General features: G+C 46.4%; 1 protein-coding gene across 1 annotated transcript in view; it reads right to left on the reverse strand.

Moving 5' to 3' along the window:
• The window catches only part of DNAJC1 (DnaJ heat shock protein family (Hsp40) member C1), a 141,347-nt gene extending 128,241 nt beyond the window's left edge, over positions 1-13,106 (reverse strand). Inside the window, exon 1 of the mRNA XM_068235607.1 lies at positions 12,745-13,106. Within this exon, the coding sequence (XP_068091708.1) occupies positions 12,745-12,891 (147 nt within the window). The 5' untranslated portion in view covers positions 12,892-13,106. The remainder of the gene's footprint in view (positions 1-12,744) is intronic.
• Between the last annotated feature and the right edge of the window lie 8,926 nt (positions 13,107-22,032).

The following is a 22,032-nucleotide window of genomic DNA, read 5'->3' on the forward strand; positions in this document are numbered from 1 at the left end:
CACCACTCTGACACATACAAAGATAAATAAACATTCCTTCAAGCTATGAGCATTTCAGTGCATGCTTTTTACCCTTCTCTTTTATAACTAGGGTTGGCAGCCATTACTTCTGAGCTTAATAGGAGGTTGTAGATCATGGTGTTTGTCATCAGCTACCCTCCCTTAAAGGGGCATCATCTATGCGAAATCTCACACAAGCTAAGATCACCTCCCCTGTGACATCATCAGTAGCAGCCTGTGTTTTGTTTTAGTTTATCTCCTCCACCAATCTGTCGGATTCTGTCCCAGCAATATGAAAGTAAGGGAGGGGTTCCTACAATAAATGTAAAATATTTTATATTTGTCATCATGCAGCTGAAAAAAAAAAAAGGCTGCCATTTCTTATTATAAGTTAGAAAATAGATTTTATTTCTGAAATATTGTATTTTTAATTTGGGTCCACTTTAAAGTCAGTAGGTGTAATTTTACTATTTGGCCATAAGATGTCCCTCCTATTAGCATACAATAGCTATAGGAAGTAATGTGTTGCTACATTGTAATTAGGGAAGTGACGCCAGGCATCAATAGATGCCTGTGCTCACGGTGGCCTAGAGGGGAGATTAATGAATGGGAACTTTGATCGGCGGCGGTAAGCGGCAGAAATCGGCAGGCGGGAGGAAGCGCGGCGGCTCTATTTCAGAATGAACACTGCTTTTGCAATAAAACAGTGTTTATTCTCGGCTCAGGGAACTTTTGTCCCCTGCAGCCAATCCCCTGTTACCGGCAACATCGCAATCACAGGCATCTGCGACATGTTCACGTGCAAAGTCCCCCAAACTGCAGGGACAGAACTAGTGCTCCCCTGCGGCTGTAGCAGCTACCACTGAGGACGTGAGGCGCACGTTCCAGCGCCAGAAATGGTTAATAAAATTGCATATATTTTTTTTACAATATTCATTCATGGATGATTTAGTCAGTGTTTGCCCATTGTAAAATCTTTCTTCCTTCCGATGTACATTCTGAAATGTATTACTGGTGGTGACATCTTTAGTCCTGCCAGGTGATCTCTACGAAATGTTTGTTACTGAGAGTTCTATGCACAGAGGGAGATATTGCTTGCTTGGCAGTTGGAAACAGATTGCTGTCTATGAACCTAATTGCATTGTGGGAAGTAACAGCTGTCAGGACCATGGTCATGAGATCACACTGTGGGAGGAGTATAACCACAATATCAGCCATACAGACATCCCTGATGATCTATTAGAGAAAAGGTCAATATATATTGTGGGAAAAGGGGTATCAGCTACTGACTGGAATGACAGATTTCGGCTGAAATTCACTCAATCGGGCATCCAAATTGCGGCACTGATTATTTTCCAATTCAATAAATTATCAAATAGAAACTTTGATTGGCTGGCAATATCAAGTAATGTAAAGTCCGTTGACCATCTGTTTCGCCCAGAAGCTATATAGCCTGGCAACTTGCAGCACACAGTGATTGTTTCGGCTGATTGTTCTAACTGCGCTGTGTATGACCAGTATAACACTCTGCAGATAGCAGTTCTGACTACAGATAGCCCACGAGGAGCAAATAATTCAATCTTGCAAATTCTCTCATCCTGACATGCCGTATTTCAGGGAGATAGAAGCCAGCAGGCTGGGCACATGTGCTCCTGTCTGACCCTCCTGCACCCTGTCAGAGAGGTGAGGGAATCTGGGCGGAGGATGGTGGTACTGAGCGGAAATCTGGACAGTTGAAAGGACTGAGGGAGCTTTAGATAAGAGGGAAAGTGGAAATCACAAAGCAGTAGATCACAGAGAAGAAATATCACTCTAGAGCAAGAATTACAGGAACCATTCAGGAGAGAGATATGGGATGACATTTAAAAGGCTACGAACATCTGAAAAAAAAAGTGGGCATCTCTTAAAGGATGAGAAAACCAAAAAGAAAATCTATTTTTAAAAAAAGTAGTCACACCTGTGTTGGATAGATCTGACATCTTTCACAAGCTTACTGTGCAGTCTGTCTTCTCTAGGCCGCCAGCTCAAGCTAAAAGTCAAAGACAAGAGTGAGCCTACTATATGAAGCGTCTGACTACAGAAGGGTTTTTAGCCTTCCCCTAGCAACCAATCAGCTTCTACCTCACAGGAACACTGACAAGAATCTGTAAAATTTAAAGAGGAACTGTAGTGAAAACAACAATGAATGAAATTGCTTATTGTTTACAATATTCCTTATTTAGTCAGTATTTGCCCATTGTAAAATCTTTCTTACCCCCAATTTACATTCTGAAATGTATCACTAGTGGTGACATTTTTCATTCTGCCAGGTGATCTGTATGGAATGTTTGTTGCTGAGAGTTCTATGCACAGGAGGAGGATATTGTTTGCTTGCCATTTGGAAACGGGCATTTTTTCCCACAATGCAACAGGGTTCAAAGACAGCAAACTGTCAAGACATCACACAGTGGGAAGGGTTTCACCACAATATCAGCCATGCAGATGTCCCCGATGATCTATTCGAGAAAAAGGTAAACATTTGTGGGAAAGGGGGTATCAGTTACTGACTGGAATGAAGCTCAATCCTTGGTTTAAAGGGGTTACGTAGTCTTTTTAACCTCCCTGGCGGTAAGCCCGAGCTGAGCTCGGGCTATGCCGCGCAGGAGGGTTTCTCAGGCCCTGCTGGGCCGATTTACTTTTTTCTTTTTTGCTAGCTGCGTGTGCATTCCGATCGCCGCCGCTCCGCGCTCGATCGCCGCTGTTCACTTCGCCGCGCCGCCCCCCCCCCCCCCAGACCCCGTGCGCTGCCTGGCCAATCAGTGCCAGGCAGCGCTGAGGGGTGGATCGGGTCTCCCTTAGACGTCACGACGTCCATGACGACGGGGGAAGCCCTTCAGGAAATCCCGTTCTTGGAACGGGATTTCCTGATCAAAGATCGCCGGAGGCGATCGAAGCGTGTGGGGGGATGCCGCTGTACAGCGGCTATCATGTAGCGAGCCCTAGGCTCGCTACATGATATATAAAAAAAAAAATTTTGAAAAAATAGTGTTGCGCTGCCCCCTGGCGGTTCCTAATAGACCGCCAGGGAGGTTAAAAAAAAAAAAAAAGTCACCTGGGGCTTCTACCGCCCCTGCAGCTACCAATTCCCACGCTGTCACTGAAGCCCCGTTTCTCACCGCGGGTCACCTGCCAATTATTCATCTAACTAGACAAGTAGCTGAGTAAACATTTCCCTACATTTCATGTTATATATCAGAGGCAAAAGCTTTAATTCATTGTGTGTAGGATTTAGCTCTAACGGACCAAATCATTCTCAAAAGGGGTGTCTGCTTCAACGCACAGCCAGTGTTGTTTTTTGCATATCAGACTACAGAGTATTTTTTTCTGAAAGCAAAAAAGTATGAAAAGCTGTGGTGTCAGACAATTACAAATGTTTATAACAAGTTACATTTCCTCTGCTCTCCAGTTTTATCTGCATTTCGTCACAACCAGTTATGACTCATCCATTGCTGTATTTCACCTAAGCAGGCGTTTATATTTAGAGTTGGGTCTGTCACACCAGGCTTGAAGGAAAACAACACCAGAAACAAGCATCCAGCTAATCTTGTCAGATCTGACAATGTCAGAAATGCCTGGTCTGTATATGCTTGTTCAGGGTCTATGGCAAAAAGTGTACCAACAGGATGGCCAGGTAACTGGTTTTGCTTAAAAGCAAATAAATATGGCAGCCTCCATATCCCTCTTGCTTCATTTGTCCTTTAAGGCCTCTACATATAAACTCCATATGGATAATGTCCCTGCCCAAGTTTGAACTAGGGACTCTAGAGTTGCAAGGGAAGAGTTCTATTCACTACCCCACCTTGCCGCCCATGTGACTTTCAGGCAGTGGCCAGCATGCGGCTACACTGACTGATAGTATACCCTTCATCCCCTACACACACACACACACACACACACACACACACGATTAGGAAGCTATTGCGATAGAACACTTGCACAGCTGCAGAGCACTGACAAGTATGTTAGTGCAAGAACCATGTCACACAGGCCACTTTGTCACCAAGACTATCAGCTGTTACCAGACTTAAAAACATTTTAATAGACTGGAAACTAATAGCAACTATCAGGGCTTGTTCACAATAGGGGCGTTTGTTATTTTTTTTCAGCGCGGGCGATTTTTCAAAATCGCCCTGAAAGCGCTTACACAATGATTCTCTATGAGAGAGTTCATATCTAAGCAGTTCGTTTCCAATCCATGTAGATAAGCAGTGCTTGAGCCATTTTTTAGAAGATTCTGTCTCAATAGAAAGTATAGGAAAAACGCAAAAACGCTCACAAAACCGCTTTGTGGAGCGATTGTGTTTGCGTTTTTAAGAATAAATACATTGTATTTATTCTTTTCCGGATCAAAGAGTTCACTTCCTGACTGATGTAAGCCCACCGCGGACGGACACGTGAGCCGAACGCAATGTAAACAAGGCCTTAAAGAGAATCTATACTCTAATATTCTTACACTAAAAAGCATACCATTCTATTCCTTATTTTCTCCTGTGCCCCTCTGTGCTGTTTCTGCCACTCTCTGCTGCAATCCTGGCTTGTAATTAACAGTTTTAGGCAGTGTTTACAAACAAAATAACCAGCTTGTGATAGGCTCACATAAACAGAGTGTGAGAGTCATACAGAGTGTGCAGGGGGCCTGCAGAGGGTGTGTATCGCTTCTATCCAATCACAAGCAGCCCTGCACATTCCACACATTCCAGCCTTAGCCCAACAGACACGACAGAGGAAAGGAGATAAGATTTATTACAGAGACAGTGCAATTAGGAAAGGCTGCAGTAAGCCAGAGCACATTAGAACAGGCATAGGAACTTATAGGATAGAAGAACTAAGGCTGAAAAATTTGTTACAGAGTCTCTTTAACCTCCTGAGCGGTATGGACGAGCTCAGCTCGTCCATCACCGCCGGAGGCTGCCGCTCAGGCTCTGCTGGGCCGATTTTCCTCAAATAAAAAGCAGCACACGCAGCCGGCACTTTGCCAGCCGCGTGTGCTGCCTGATCGCCGCCGCTCTGCGGCGATCCGCCACGAGCAGCGGCGAAAGAGGGTCCCCCCAGCCGCCCGAGCCCTGCGCAGCCGGACCAATCAGTTCCGGCCAGCGCTAAGGGCTGGATCGGAGGCGGCTGACGTCAGGACGTCGGCTGACGTCCATGACGTCACTCCGCTCGTCGCCATGGCGACGAGGTAAGCCAAACAAGGAAGGCTGCTCATTGCAGCCTTCCTTGTTACTTATGCTTGCCGGAGGCGATCAGAAGAACGCCTCCGGAGCGCCCTCTAGTGGGCTTTCATGCAGCCAACTTTCAGTTGGCTGCATGAAATAGATTTTTTTTTTTATAAAAAAAAAAAAAAAAAAAAAGAACCCTCCCGCAGCCTCCCTGGCGATCTCAATAGAACGCCGGGGAGGGTAAGTGAATGCCGATTTAAAATGCAGCCATGAACAGAATTCAATGAGAACCACATTTAGGGCCTTGTTCACACCTACAGCGCTTTTGGGGGCAGTTTTAAAGCGCTGGCAATTTCAGAAATCGCCCTAAAAGCGCTTGTGCAATGATTCCCTATGAGAGTGTTCACATATGAGTGGTTCAATTTCAATCCGCTCCCCAAAGCGCTGCCTGTACCATTTTCTGGGCGATTTGCCTTATAATGAAAAATATAGGGAAATCACAAACAGCAGTTTAGTAAGAGGGCTTTTAGGACCATTGTAGCCCCTCACACACTCCAATGAGTTCTGGTTCACCATGAGCTTGCTGGTTAGTCTGTACCTCTCGGTGTTACAAGCCCTACTCCATCGAGCCAAATTAATCCATGCCATGCACTGATGAGGATCAAACAATCCGAAACAGTCTGTATGCATGTTGAATTATTATGGCTCTGTACTAATTAACAAGCTGACACATTACATTCCAGCGGTTCTGGAGGTGTGTTTAGCTTCTAAGGGCAACAATGGTTAATTTGCATATATTCAGCAGTGATGCACTGGGAGACATCTCAGAGCTCACTCCAACCTGAATTATTGCAAATTCTCTGTTTTAAGGAAGCAAACTTTTGTTTTTATTTCCGTGTGAAAGTGTCCACTTCCTGGCTGACATCAGGAAATGAAAGAAAATCCCTCTGCAAAAGCGTTTAGATAGCACAGGGAAAGGCGATTAAAAATATCGCAATAAATCGCTCAGCGCTTGTGATAGCGCTGTGCGATTCAAAATGAGAACAAGGCCTTAGCGCATGCAACCATTGCCAGTAACGTGGCCCTCCAAGTCCTGCAATCACCAGTATGAGAATGCTTACCTCAGCATCTTAATGCTTTCCTGACACTAGAGGGAGTCATATGCTGAAGGTGACATACAGTTGCATTCACTTGGAACAGACAGCTGTGTTTTTATGTTTTGTAAACTCCTCTGCATGCGACTGGATGCTTAAAGTGAAGAGAGCTATATCCTACCTCAGTAAATAATACCACGTGTATCAAGAGAATTCACTGTACACAAGCCCAATGTCAGCCAACAGGTGAATGTCTGGCTAGGGTGTGGAAGGGTTATCCTGCAGCTCTATCAGCCAACTGTCCACTCAATGAAAGATTGTCTGTCATGCGTGAGAAACAACCACTCCTTGCCAAAAACCCAACCCGTCAGGAGAGATTCTTTACGGTTGATCAGCTGTGCGTTATGCAACTATGGCAACACACCAGTAGTGAACTTGGCTGTCCATACATCACTGCACTGCAATATTGCCAAAAAATGTTTGTCATTTGTTAGAGCCAATAACCACTGCAAAGCTAAGGTCTACTGAGGCAAAGTCTAGGGGCCACTCTGCAAGTGGTAGTCTAGGAGTAGAGACTGGTTCACACTTGCTGGAGTGGTAGTGTATCCATCTAATACAGGTGTGCTGTACTGCTTCAACTGCAATCAGCGCAAAAGTGAGTCATTCCATTGGCTTATTATTATTATTATTATTAGGTATTTATATAGCGCCAACATCTTCTGCAGCGCTGTACAGAGTATATTGTCTTGTCACTTAAATGTCCCTCAGAGGGGCTCACAATCTAATCCCGGCCATTGTCATATGTCTATGTATGAATGAATGTATGAATATATGAATGGTAGTCTAGGGCCAATTTAGGGGGAAGCCAATTAACTTGTCTGGGGGATGTGGAAAGAAACTAGAGTGCCCAGAGGAAACCCACACAGACAAGTGGAGAATATACAAACTCAGGGCAGATAGGACCCTGGCTGGCATACAAACCAGGGAAACAGTGCTGCAAAGCAAAAGTGCTAATCACTACGTCTCCGTGCTGACTGGATTGGATAAATGGCAACACAGCCATGGTCTGAAAAAGTAAACAAATTATACCTGTGGTAAAATGTGTCAGTCAGAGTCGAGCTATTGAAGGATGCAGTAGAGGATGGCAGCACATAGTTGCTTTTTGTGCTCTGCTGCACCCTCCTACATAGCCCTCATTCTCCATGCTACACCTTCCTTGTGGGGTGGCCCAACTGAAAAAAAAAATTAAAAACCGAAAGAGTAGCCCAGCCCTTTCTCCATACCCAAATCACCTTCAGGGTACCCGAACAGTGAAGTCGTCAGTCGACTTATTGTTCCCTCAGTATCAACAGCATCACCTGCTAGCCGGGAATGGTGCAGTATGTGTCCTGCAAACTGCCCGTTTACATCGTATCGTTTCCTCTCAGCCTGAACCTGTCTCCCATATGGCAGCAAGCATGAAATCAGCCATGGGGAAGGGCAGCAAAGAGGATGCAGCAAGGGAAAGATTTGTTACTGAAAGTAAGGTAAAATCTTATGTGGGGAGAGATTTGTTATTAACGGCTGTGAAATCGGTACAAAAATCATCCAACTCCGACTCCTCAGTTTATAAAACCACCGACTCCAGGTACCCAAAATGGTTCAGACTCCTTAGTCTAAAGGCCCATACACACGTCGGATTTTCCCGGACGGGTCGTTTGAACGTTCAGTCGTCCGCACGCCAAATCGGGCGTGTGTACAGTCCATCGTTCGGGTGATAAGACTGGTCTTGAGCGATCTGCCTGGCGGATCGCTCAAAATCAGTCTTCTCACCCGAACGACGGACTGTACACACGGCCGATTTGGCGTGCGGACGACTGAACAACGGGACGTTCAAACGACCCGTCGTTCAGCAAAATCCGACGTGTGTATGGGCCTTAATACTTGCCAAGGCTGTGGATTTGGTACAAAAATCATCCGACTTCTCAGTTTATAAAACCACCGACTTCAACTCCAGGTACCCAATATTGCCCAGACTCCTCGACTCCGGCTCCACAGCCCTGGTTATTAAGAGTGGAGAACTGCATGAGGAGAGATACTGTATGTTGTGGTTGACCTGAGAAATTACAGGATGGGGGAAGGGGCGGGATCATCAGAGCTAAGCTAGGTACACACCTTCAACTTTGATTGGCCCATCACTGACCAAATCTCCCACCTCCATGAAGGTCTGAGAGCTAACCTAACAATTATTCATAGTATTCAAAATCTGTTGGCCCGCATACTACATGTAGGTGGTAGGGTTGGTTAATCATTGGTCGATCAAAATTGTAAGCGTCGTACCAGGCTCTGCACTTCTTGTGCTTACAGTTTTGCCATCCAAACATTGGAACCGCACTAATTGCTAAGAGCAGGTTCATCTGCATCATGCTACATGCACCACATTGTCAGGCCCCATTTTCATATTACTCATTTGGTTAAGATGCCCCTAAAGCTGCTTTTAAAGGACACCTGAAATGAGAGGTATATGGAGGCTGCTATATTTACTTCCTTTGAAGCAATACCAGTTTCCTGGCTATCCTGGCGATCCTCTGCCTCTAATACTTTTAGTCATAGACTCTAAACAAGCATGCAGATCAGGTGTATCTGACATTATTGTCAGATCTGACAAGATTAGCTGCATGCTTGTTTCTAGTTAGATTCAGATACTACTGCAGCCAAATAAATCAGTGGGGCTGCTAAGCAACTGATGCCATAGGAAATAATATGGCAGCCTCCATATTCCTCTCATTTTGTCTTTAACGCTTAGCATCATGCCTACTACATCGACTTTTTTTTTTTTTTTCACCAATGAAATCTTTGTGCCTAGAGTTCCAGTACCAAGACTGCAGCAGTAAAAACAAACATATGGTTATTCTCAGCCGGAGAGGTCATTGATCTAAACTTCTCTTATACAGCAGTGACAAAGTATTACAGGCAGCAAAGGGGCATGGTTTGCACTCTACCACACAACCAGAAGTTACCTCAAGTGAAAAGTGCAAGGCTTACCCTATTTCCCTGAAAATAAGACATCCCTTGAAAGTAGACCTAGCAGGAATTTTGAGCATGCTTGAAATAGAAGCCCTACCCTGAAAGTAAGCCCTAGCGGCAGTAAGGGGTAAACGTATGGCAACTTTTTTTTGTTACTGGAGCTCATGATATTGTGGGCAGGTGGACACAGGAGGGCAGGTATTGTGGGTGTAGGGACACAGGAGTGCAGGGGATAAAGGTGGACACAGGTGAAGAGGGGGGACACCAGGAGGACACTAAAGGTACAAGGGGGACACGGGCACACAAGAGATGAATCCAGCAGAGGAAGAGAGGGAACGGTGGGGAAGGCAGGAGGACGCACAGCACAGAAATATAAGACGTCCCCTAAAAATAAGCCCTAGCACATCTTTTGGGGCAAAAATTAATATAAGACCCTGTCTTATTTTCGGGGAAACATGGTAGCAGATCAGAGATGCAGTCTTCAAAAGTCTAAAGTGATAATTTAGGACTGTTTTAAGAGTATTCCTGGTGAAGGAGATTGCACTCTAGTACTAGGACCCCTGGCTCAATCAGCACACAATTTGCATGGAGATTGTATGATAGATCTCCGTGTTCATGTGGCATTGTTCCAGGCAGCCCAGTGTTATAAACTGTTCTAATCACCTTTTTCCGGCACCAGCAATTCATCAGCAAGAGTTGCACACAAGACTCATCACAGCAAGCAGGAGATATACTTTCTCAGGCTTCTTCAATATTCACGTTATTTATTCAGGAAACAGAAATAAAGATAGATACAGTTCATCATATCCTAGCCACGCCAATCTTCATGTTGCGTTACAAGCTTCTTGATTAAACTTCCTGCTGAAGTCAATCAGGTACCTTCTTTCTAAACTACGTTACACTAAACTACCTATGTACAGCATACATTATATCAGATTACATATAGAATGAAAATACTTAGAGGTTCCAGTCAGCATTGAGAGCTAGTGTGAAAGTAAAAAGCAGAGCAGGAATCAGAGCCGTCTTCCAGCTCGTCTGCTTCTTTAATACCGACTAGGAAAGAGTTAACTATGACATCATCGTCACCATCCCCTAGATCAGACTATTGGTGGAGCCCCCTCGTGGGGTCATAATACCCACCTACTCAATTCATATTTAATGATGCTTTTGACATACATACAAGAATTTGGTATTTAGAAAACAAGGCCTATGTTTACTGTTCTTGTGGTCTACTTAAATTATAACACCCAGTTGCCTCCCACACCTCTCAACTCAGGCTGGCTATCCACATATAGATTTTTCCAGCAAGTTTGATCACCTTTACTGAGTCTGCCTCAACATTATCCATCAACCACTTTTTCAAGAAAACCAGAGCTGAGCTAAGACAAAAGTTTTAAACATACCTGAGGCTTTCTCCAGCCCCATAGCGCACGGCTGTGTAGAGGGTGCATTTCTTTTGCACAGAATGGCAGCGACTGGCTGAAGTTATGGGACACGATACCGAAGAGGGAGAAGACTAAGGACGGCAGCATGGGAGCGATCCATGCGCATGGGGCTGGAGGAAGCCCCAGGTATGTATAAAACTTATTTTAGCTCAGCTCTGGTACACTTTTAAGCAATTTCAGGCAGTTTAACAATCCAAAGTTAGTTAGTCAGGCATGTTGGAAAATAGGAGAGGGGACCAATGGGCATTTAGTCGTAGCTTTCAGGGGTGTGATAACAGTAATCCAATCAATTTGGCACTTGTCTAGTTTAGGGGGCACCAAAAGGAAACCTCATAGGGAATTTACGCTAGCGTGGTTGGATGAACAGCACTCTCTCAAACTGCTAGATTTCAGATAGGTTGTAGTAAACTACGCCCGCACTATTCAGCCAATCGCAAAGCTTCATGCTGTAAGGGGTGTTGTGATTGGACAACTGTTCCCTATGAGGTTTCCTTCTTGGTCCCCTAAACTAGGCTAGCGAAAACACCATCAATGCTCTGTAGATTTCTTTTGAAATATAATCAAGATTATAAGATTACTAAACTATCAATGATTGCTTGCCATACTAATCCATCATGGACCCATGTGTGGCTTCCTCCAGCTCCTGGAAGCCTATGTGTCCCTCACCACTGCTCTCCTCCAAGCCGGTCTCCCAGGGTCGCCTCCGTAGCAGGCGCTGACCTGGCCAAGTCAACTGCCTCTGTGCATACACGAGCATGCGGATCCTCTTGGCCACGGGAGCATGGCAACGTCACGGAAGGGACTCCCAGCTTGAAGTGGAGCAGCAGCAAGAGACACAGGCTTCAAAGGGCTGGAGGAAGCCCCAGGTAAGACATTTTTTAGAAATCCTGGATGCATTCTTTAAGAGCGAACGTGAGTCGAACTGTATACTGAGCGAGAATCAGGCCTGAACACAACTACAAGAACTGTCTCCCAGCAGAGATGGGGGACCCATTCATTTTGGTGTCATTTTGAGCCAAGGTTGTACAGTCGTGTCACTAGCCAGTGCATTCTGTTAGTATGGAGGGGTAGAAGAGATGTCAAACGGTACACAATGGAGCAGCTTCCAGCAAATAGTGAGAGTTGAGAGACCAGTGTGGTTGGGGGTCACTCTGGTATCAGCATGCCGGATTTTTAAGTGGTGCCGGGTGGGCACCTGTACACACACACTGCATTCATGGCCCAAGGTGGTCTCCATTGGCCACCTCAGCTGAGTTTAATCTAGTATTTGTACACAGCTTTATTTGTAAAGTGTGAAAAAGCTATTCCTATTGACCCAATGTCATCATCCCTAAACATGTGACAAGATAGGCAAGCAGCAGTCCAGTGACAGCTGGACAATGACAGAAGCTCAGCAAGGGAGGAAGTGGTGGCATAGTTTACAGCTCACCCCATTATCAGATGGATACAGGAGTACTTTACAGTATGACAATAGGAAAGTGATTTTATGCTCCCCTCAGAGACCGATAGGCCAACTTGAGGACTTTATAAGGACCTGCTGATGACCTATTGCCTCCATCATAACAACCAATAAAGTTTTGATTGGTTGCGAGCAGTTTAAGGATCAAAATAGCGGTCGGCACATGTGCACATTGAAAAATCTCACTCCATTAGTCATGGGAATGGACAGCCAGTCTTGTACCACATTAACAGTTCCATTGATTCTCAATCAGACGTTTCAATGGAATGTAGCCAACATCAAGTGGAAAGGTGGCAGAATCTATGGCTACCCTCATCACCTGGGCCGTTATTGCCCTATAAATGGCCAGCTGTGTGCCAGCCAGAGAGGTGGCTAGCTGTGTGCCAGCCAGAGAGGTGGCCAGCTGTGTGCCAGCCAGAGAGGTGCAGGAGCTGAACTTCTCACCCACAGCAGTAACAATGTATCATTATACAGCTTCCAGGCCACAGACACCCCTTCCCATAGCCAGCCTACCCAGACTAGTGCCAGCAGCAGCTCATTACCTGCTCCACACCCAGGAACTGGTAGAAGTTTTGCTGGATCTCCTCCACCAAGTCGAAGAGCTCCAGGTCTCCGTTGTCCCAGGCCAGTCCGGGCTGTGCGCAGAGCAGCAGAAGCAGCAGGACGGGGGCAGCGGCGGCCGTATACATCCTGCAGGAGCAGCGGCGGTACTGGCAGGAGGAGGCCCCGCTGCCGGGATATCCCCCTCCTCCTCTTCCAGCAGACGTGGCTGCCAGGCCTAGTGAAGCTCCGCTTCTTCTTGTAACTTGGGCTGCAGGAGCCCAGCATGGGAGGCGGGGGCGATAACGTCACATCTACTCTGCCGGTGAGCCATTCACATCGGCGCACAGCGAGGTCAGCACGGGCTGCAGTGGTCGGAGTGCTCCCCTGGCGGCCAGCGGGGAGACTGCAGGCAGAAGGAGCAGCACATCCTCTAGGGGTGATGATGATTCATCGTACTGCGCTACGGATTGCTGCCTGAACTGAGACCATCATGCGGGGTGTACACGTCACTGCTGTACGCAGAGAAGGATAATTGTATTTACTCAGCTCGTTTGTATCTGCTGACGCTTTTCCTACAGGGAACAGTGAGCCATTCATAGACTCTATGCAAAGAGCAGCTTAAAGTGAACCTGAACTCTACATCTCTGTTTTTAAAGGTTAAACCTCTGTCCTCCTCTGAGCCAAGACTATAATTACCTATTATTTGTTTCAGGCTCCAGTCACACAAGGCCTGCTGCCTTCTATTTTACTGTACAAGACACAGAAGGGGTCCATATCCTTCCACTGGCGCATTTACGGTATATGCATTTGTAGCAATCTGCAATGGACATATCTAATTGGCGCAATTTTTCCATACAGTGGATTACTTTGCAACTTGTCCAATGAATGACACATGAGAGCTCTGGAGACCGGAGCAGTGCTTTTCAGCGCTGCTAGCTTTGGGCGCAGCCAGCGCTGCCATAGACTGTAATAGGAATCAGTCTATAGCGGCGCTCAGTGAGGAAGGTCGGCTCCGTCAGAAGACGGAGCCGAAGTTGTTTAAAAAACACAATAATTCGGCCTCCAGCAATCGCTGGAAGCCGAATTATTTCATTCCCCCACTATCCATGTCGGCCTGGAGGGGGAATAGTAATTAAAACGCCCCGGACTTGTGCAGAAGCAGGACCAGCCATTTAACAGCTGGATCCTGCGCCCAAGTCTACCAGCGCCGTATTCAAATGTACGCCTGGAGACAGCTGCGGATCTTGCAACAGCTGGGGGACGGGCAGTGCATCTGTACAATTTTTGTTTAGTATTTATATAGTGCCAACATCTTCCGCAGCACTTTATACAGTATATGTATTTACAGTGGCGTAGCTAAGGAGCTGTGGGCCCCGATGCAAGTTTTACAATGGGGCCCCTCCAAGCACTCTATACATAATAATTGATATGGCGCACCAAAATCTGCCAATGGTTAACTACAGTGTCAGAGGTGCAAGAAGGGGATGGGGAACAGCTTGTTAATGATCACTACTATTCAAAGTATCTATAGAAGTTATTATTATGAGCACAGGACCAATAGAGAGCTAATACTTTAGTTGAGGAAGGGCCCCGATGCGGTCGCTACCTCTGCACCCCCTATTGCTACGCCCCTGTGTATTTATGTCACTAAGGTTAGATTCACAGTGGGACGTTGCGTTTTGATGCAACGTTAAAGTCACAACGCAAACTTACAACTCAACGCGCCAAAAAAGTCACAGCGCAGCGTTACCGTTGCATACAGCAGATACAGTTGAGCATACAGGCAATGAAAAATATGCTTCCAAGTCATTACTGAGCATGTGCAAACAGTCTAACGCGGTTAATAACGTGTATAACGCACTGCATGCAGTACTTTCACTTAAGCATTTCACTGCAGCATTAGACACCAACGCAATGCGTGCACTGTGAACAGCGCATGGATTTTTCATTGCAGTGCGCTATTCTGCGTTAAATTTTGATTCAACGTGCAACTTTAACGTCCCACCGTGAACTTGGCCTAAGGGCTGATTGACACGGATGCTAGGCGGGCATTTACTGCCGGCGTCCGGGACTCGTCGATTAGCCGAGTGTTTGTGCCAGACTTTTTCCGGCGTTTGCCTGAACGCGGCGTTACGATCACAATTTTCCCCGTCGTTTGAGGCGACCCTGGAAGCTTTATGTAGCATCCAGGGACAATTAACCGCCACGTCTAATGCCCCCTGCAGGGACGAAAAACATGGATCACGATGGGAAGCCGCTGAAGACCCAAACGCGATGCAGCCGAGACACCTCAGAACGAGACCCTGCTGGAAGCCGGGCGGACGTCCATGTGAACCAGCCCTTATGGCCCATACTCACGGTCTACAATTGTCGCCGCAACACGCGGCCGCGCGCATGTTGCGGCGACAGGTCGCCCGTGAGTATGAGGCGGTGCACGGGCGCGCACCCCGAACCGTCGCTCGTCGCTGATGTCGCCAGGCGATTGGCGCGGTCAATCGCTTGGCGGCAGTTGCCGCCGCAACTCCGCCACAACTAGCGGACTAGCGATAGCAACAAGCAGGGAATACATTGAGCTTCCGGCGGGGGGAGGAACAGCGACAGCTTCCGCCGCATCAGTTGCCAGGTCCCTCCGCCGTGTGTATGCGGAGGGACCTGGCGACGAGCTGTCGCCGGCCTGTCGCCCACACGCTCCCGTGTGCTAGCGACAGGCCACAAATGTTGCCCGTGAGTATGGGCCGTTACTGTCCCTCAGAGGAGCTCACAGTCCCATCCCTACAGCAGTTATGTGTCCATTGTAGTCTAGGGCCAATATTAGGGGTTAGCCAATTAACTTATCTGTATGTTTTTAGGATGTGTGAGGAACCAAGAGTACCAAGCGGAAACCTACATAGACACGAGGAGAACATACAAACTCCTTGCAGATAGTGCCCTATCCAATACAACACTACAGCACTACCCCACCTTGCCAGAAGCAAATAACATTGGGAAACCTGGCAGTTACTTAAAACTTGTTTTTTGCACAAAATTATTGTATTAAAAAAAACCACTAACCAGAAGTGCTGTACAATTGCCAGCAGTATATTGCACAGTGCTTTCAATTGCCGCTGAAAACATACTGGAAACCAATGCACAAAATGCTTGCGTAATTTAAAGGAAACCTGAGACGTCAGGTCAGAAAAAAAATTATACATCGTGCGTCCTCCAGCCCCTTCCAGGCTGATTGGTGCCCCGTCGTCCTCCTGCGCAGCTTGGAGCCTCAGCAATTCGCCCCAATAAGTCCTCCAGTCTGGGGCATACTGCACATGCATGGCCTGGCCACGGGCGTGACCCCATCACCCTCCTGTCACCGGGAGCGCTCTTTGCCTGCGCGATACTGCAGGACTTTCGAGGTGAATGTGGAGGATCCTGAAGGCACAGGAGGGGGGCGAGGGAGTGATCAGCCTGGAGTGGGCTGGAGGAAGCCCCAGGTGTGTATAATTTTTTTTCTCTCCCCTCTTCTCAGGTACACTTTAAAGTGTAACTGTTGGGCATAAAATCAAAAATCAATTCTTTATTTGCATCTGGTAAACAAGTAATAAGGATGCTAACCAAGCAATCCACAAGTTAAAACTCTACGTTTTCTTATCCATAAAACAACATTCACTAGTTTCCCTGGCTCTTATTTGGTACATAGGCCACACAAAGGAAGTTGCAGGGCATGCTGGGTTGTCTTTTTTTGCTTCTTTACTTTCCTCTCGGACCTAATGCATCCTGATTGGCTGAAGCCTCTTTCCCTCCTGTTTTCCTTTCCCACACATCTGTTCCTCTCTGATTGGCCAATATTTCTCATGGTGAGTCAATACACATACTATTGCAGAGCTGGGTGGGAGTGCTTGAAGTCTGGGAGGAGGGAGGGCAATGCACACACAATCAGGCAGAGGAGAGTAAGAGAGGAAATGACATCAGGATTGCCTTAAGGCTTCTTTCCCACCAAGACGTTGCGTTTTAGGGAACCTTATAGGTCGCATAACGTGCCCCTAACACAACGCCTGGTGGTGCTGGAGGAGGACGCTACCAAGAGCTGCGTTATGCAGCTTTTGGTGCGCCTTATTTGTGCTGTGTGATGCGGAGACCAGGTGATCCGCATCACGTGGTCCCGCCAGCCAATTGCCGCACACAGCGGCCGCTCCAGAAAGTAAACACTGCACGTCACAGTGCAGTGAATATTAATTAGCCATGTGGCTGGCCGCGGAGGAGGAGGGGAGACCTCCTCCTCCAACATCACTGAGCATGTGCAAACAGTCTAATGCGGCTTAGCCGCGTATAACGTACTGCATGCAGCACTTTCTTTTAACCTGCTGCTTTACAATGTAACACAACGTGGGCACTGTGAACAGCCCATTGATTTTACAGTGCTGTGAGTTAGGCTGCGCCTGTAACGTCTTACTGTGAAAGCAGCCTCAAGATAGACACAGTTAAAATGGAGAATCCTAAGAAGTATTTTTTTCTTTTTTACTATAGAAAAATCACTTAAATAAAAACGCAAACAGTACAATACATGTGTTATGCAAGTAGAGCAAGTATTTATCTACTTATACTGTATATGTGTTTTTTTTCTGAGATCGTATGGCTGACAGCTCCTCTTTAAGCACAAGAGCGATTGCCAGTGTGGGCCCCAGGCATGAATGATAGCTATGGGCCTATTCACACTGGCAGTGGTCCACATAGCTCTGCACCACAGAAAAGAGCAGAACACAAAGCCTAATTCAATAGTGAACAGGGATAACTGTCTCCAGCACTCAAAAATCTGGGTTGAACATCACTCATATACAGAACATAGATAATGATTTCCCTTCCCAAATTTTCACTGTGGAGATGTCTTCACTGTAATGTTCCTCAGAATACTTTTTTTATTGCTTGTGCGGTTTTCTCTTTGAGCTCTATCTTTGATCTCTGGATCTTTTAATAAAGAGGCTCTGAGTCACCAAGTCAGGGATCCTCTCCTGCGCTGGCTGCTGAGGCTTTGTCATGTTTTTTGTTTTTAATCAGTGCAGGTTCAGTTTAAATGAAAGCCGGGGCAGTCAGTCACAGCTGATGGTAGGTGACAAGGAGGCCTTGAGCGTTGACACTCCTGCCTCTAGTGAAGAGCGACTCCGCCTGACTCATGCACTATACCCAACAACACACACAAAAGGAGTATGCCTCTATTTTATCCTTGCATGACATCTCTAATATAAAACACCACTGCCACACATTTACAAGGGTATGTTACACAGCTGCCAGCCCTTCCCGTTTCCAGGCACAATCCCAGCTCTTACACACTGTTTTTTTCTCTCATGGAAATGCTTGTCCCTGGTCATGTCCTTGATTTTTAAATTTCAGCTGCCGGAATAGTGATTCTTCTCTTGTGCTGAGAGAAATTGCGTGTACCTCATGACACAGCGGAATAAGGCTTTGTTCATGAAATCGTTGATGCCATCGTTTTTTGATTCCGTGCACGATTTTTTTAGCACCCACCGGCGCTTACCTGCGCTGCGCTTTTCTGTAAATTGCTTTTCTCAGCGCTTTTGCAGAGCGATTTGTTCTTTCACTTCCTGATGCAAGTCAGGAAGTGAGCTCTTTCACCCGGAAAATAATAAATATAATGTATTTATTCTGAAAAGCACTGGGGAAATCGCTATACAAATCGCTTTTTCAAGCGTTTTGCGATTTCCCATATACTTTCCATTGAGGCAAATCTCCCCAAAAATGGTACAGGCAGCGCTTTGGTGAGCGGATCAGAATCGGACTGCTCAGATGTGAACACTCTCATAGGGATTCATTGCACATGCGCTTTTAAAGCGATTTTGAAAATCGCCAGCGCTTAAAAAAAAGCAAAAACGCCCTAGGTGTGAACAAACCCTAAAATAATAAAATCTGCCTTGCTGCTAATATTTAGAAAGATTATTTAAAATTTAATGCTACAGTTTTTCCTTTACACTTTCCCCTTGCAAGAGTAGATCAGGCCACGCCCCCCTCTTGTAAGGTGTGTTGGCAAAGACAATACATTGTTGACCACGCCCACTCCCCTCAGACATATGGCCTCAATTCACTAAGATCATGCTAGAGATAATAAGGCAAGAGAAAACTTACCTCCACACGTGAGAGAGTTATCTTACCTCTTCATTCCTTAAGTTACCTCTCCTGTAGTTAATTTACCTCCTCTGTAGTTAATTTACCTCCTCTGTAGTTAATTTACCTCCTCTGTAGTTATTTTCACATGCAGCTAATTAACAGCCTGTCTTTAACTCTGGAGTTATTTTAAGGATTGGAGAGTTAATTTAAAGACAGAAGAGTTAACTTTAGCTTTGCCTGAGGTAAAATGTTTCCTGAATACTACATGCCTTATCACCATGGTAACAACTCTAGAAGAGTTATTAAAGACAGGAGATAAGTTTAGTGAATTGAGGCCATAGTGCCTTGTGGAGGGAGCGGCAGGGCTGGATTTGTGGAAAGAACACAAAGGCCAGGGCCTTGGGCGGTTGCAGTCTTAGGGGGCACCTGGACATGAAAGAGGGGTTGCTACATATGAAAGAGGAGGCTGAAAATAGGGAGCAACATGTGAAAAAAGGGAACTGTTGCTTAAGGGAGTTGTTCTTGAAAGAGAGGGGCTGCTGTACATGGATGATTCACATGGAAGAGGATGCTGCAAATGGGAGGGGTGCTGATGCACATGGAAAGGGAGCCACAACATACATGGACTTGGGGCACACAAAGTCTGGCCTTGGGGTAGTAGAGCTGCTGGTCAGCCATGTGATGAGCTTCTACAGGCTGCATGTAATCAGGAATCAGGGCCGGTTCTAGGCTTTTTGCTGCCCGAGGCAAACTTGTAAGGATGTACCCCCCCCCCCTCCCCCCGATGTGCAATGATCGCACAGCACCGATAATGTACTCTGCTTTATTATGTTCTCACATGACATGCTGCAGCTCAACAACACAATAGCACACTGGCTGGCTGTGAGTCTGTGACAGACAAACTGCTCACCCCTCAGCCACTCCCTTCCTCCTCAGGTAGGTACACACAGTACAAAAATGCTGCCCCTGAAATCTCTGCGCCTGATGTAAATGTTTCACCTTGCTTCATGAAAGAAATGGCCCTGCATGTAATGCTTCTAACAAGAAAAGGAATCTTAGGGAAATTACAGCTTCTTGGTCACATGACCTAAGACTGTACAAGCATAATAAAGTTATATATAATGGCATAAAGTGTCAGGTTACAGCTGGGAAAATCCAAGGCAGGGTTTATATTTACGTCATGTGTTTTGACTTCCTGTTCCCCTTAAAGGCAACTGAGCACCTGGATCTAAGAATATATAAAACTAGTGGACCTAAGCCTGTTTAAAAACGGGCTAGGTCTGTCAATGCGCATGCGCCCGCCGCGCAGCACATTTCCGCCACGCAAGCGCCTGCTGCACGCATGCCCACCCGCGCACGCCCACTGGCCCATCCGCCCCTTCGCCCGTCATCGCTCGCCGCGCGTCACTCTCCCTCAATGTCTCTGCGTCCCTGCACATACTCAGAGCGCATATGGCACACACACAGGGACACGGGATGCAGAGACAGTAGGGTTTTATTATAGAGGATGAACATCCACATAAGGGAGATTTATAATAGAATGTGCTAATGGGGGCATGAGTTGGGGCAAGCATCATTACTTACTTATGGCTTACCAATACCCCCCCCCCCCCTCCCCACACACTTCCCCTTTATATGGAATCTGCCATCTTCCCCAGGAGAGCCCACAGCTGTTCCGTACACAGAAGTTCCAGGCAATGGCACCTGGCTGCCACAATGCATTCTGTGAGATGTCTGTACTCACATCTCTGTACCCAGTTCCACAAACTACATCTCCCAGCATGCACTGGTGGTTGCAGTCACAAGCCTTTGCCAGGAACTTCAAAAAGCAGCAGTACCCAATGGGTGAGTACTGATGCTCTACTTAAGGTCCATACACACCCTAGATTAAAGTCAGCTGAGGCAGCCGATTAATGGATTAATTTAGTCGAACAACAGCTGATAGCAGTTAGAATGTAAGTATACTTGAATTCTAGGCCTCAGGTACTAAAGTCTAGTAAAGACTTGAGATGCAGGGTCTCTTTAAGCATAGTTTCTCGGAGAGAAATAATGAAGTCATTTATAAGAAGCATGTTCCTCTAGAAGGACACATAATGGGTTATCAGGTCTAAATGTACCGACAAAAGGTAAACAGAGCCGATATTTGTAAAACATTGCATTCCGTGCATCTAGGGCATAAAGCATTGGTGCACTAGATAATGAGGTGGGTCACATGCCCATGCCAATTGTAGGCTTGGGGGTGTGGCTCAGGTGATGTCAGAATTTAACTCTTTGATGTTCATATAAAACCCTACTCTGTAGGAGTGCAACCGCCACTTACCTGAGTTCCTGAATTCCAGTAGCCTGGACCCATTTGGGAACAGGCTTTTTGACATACAGGCCTTAACCATTTCCGCCGCCCGGACGTGAAGCTCACGTCCGGGCGGCAGCTCTGCAGCGCTTCCGCGCTTGGGCGCGCGCCCCCGCGTCCCCGTTGTGTCCACCGGTAGCCCTGGGATCAGTGAAAGGGAACATGGTTCCTGATCACCGATCCCTTACCCCCCGCAGAAAAACCGAAGCGCTCACTTGTGAGGCTTCAGTTCTTCTGCCCGGACAGATTTCCGCATCCCCCTTGTACTTCCGCTTAGCGAGAAGTACAAGGAGGGTAAACAAAAACAAAGGTGGCCATCTTGTGGCCAAATAGTAAAACTACAGCTACACATTGTTTACAATACAATTTACACATATTACAACATTAAAAATAAACTATTTATGTCCCACACCAAAATATTACACAAATACATTTATTAATTGGGGAAAAAAAATTGCATTTAAAAAAAAAAAAAGACATAAATAGTTTCCTTAAGGGTCTGAACTTTTTAAATATGCATTTTAACCTATTTTGGTTCCTGGACGTAGTTTCTACGTCCAGGAACCATGCGCGCTCCCGCGGCCGATCGCGCGTGCACGCACACTCCCGGCCGCGGATTCGGTAGCCACAGAATCAATGTATCGGGCTATGGTGCCCGATCATTGATTCCTCTCCCCCACTGAAAAAGCGACAGCTTCTCTCGGAAGCTGCGCCTTTTCTGGCCGTTCCCTCTCCGATGAGTCACTCTAAGCGTGTGTTACGCTTAGAGTGACGTCATGTAAACAAACTCTTGTGGCCAAAAAGTAATACTACACCTGTAAGAAAAAAAAAATAAAAATTAACA

This window comes from Hyperolius riggenbachi, chromosome 5 (assembly GCF_040937935.1).
Source record: "Hyperolius riggenbachi isolate aHypRig1 chromosome 5, aHypRig1.pri, whole genome shotgun sequence".
Taxonomy (NCBI): domain Eukaryota; kingdom Metazoa; phylum Chordata; class Amphibia; order Anura; family Hyperoliidae; genus Hyperolius; species Hyperolius riggenbachi.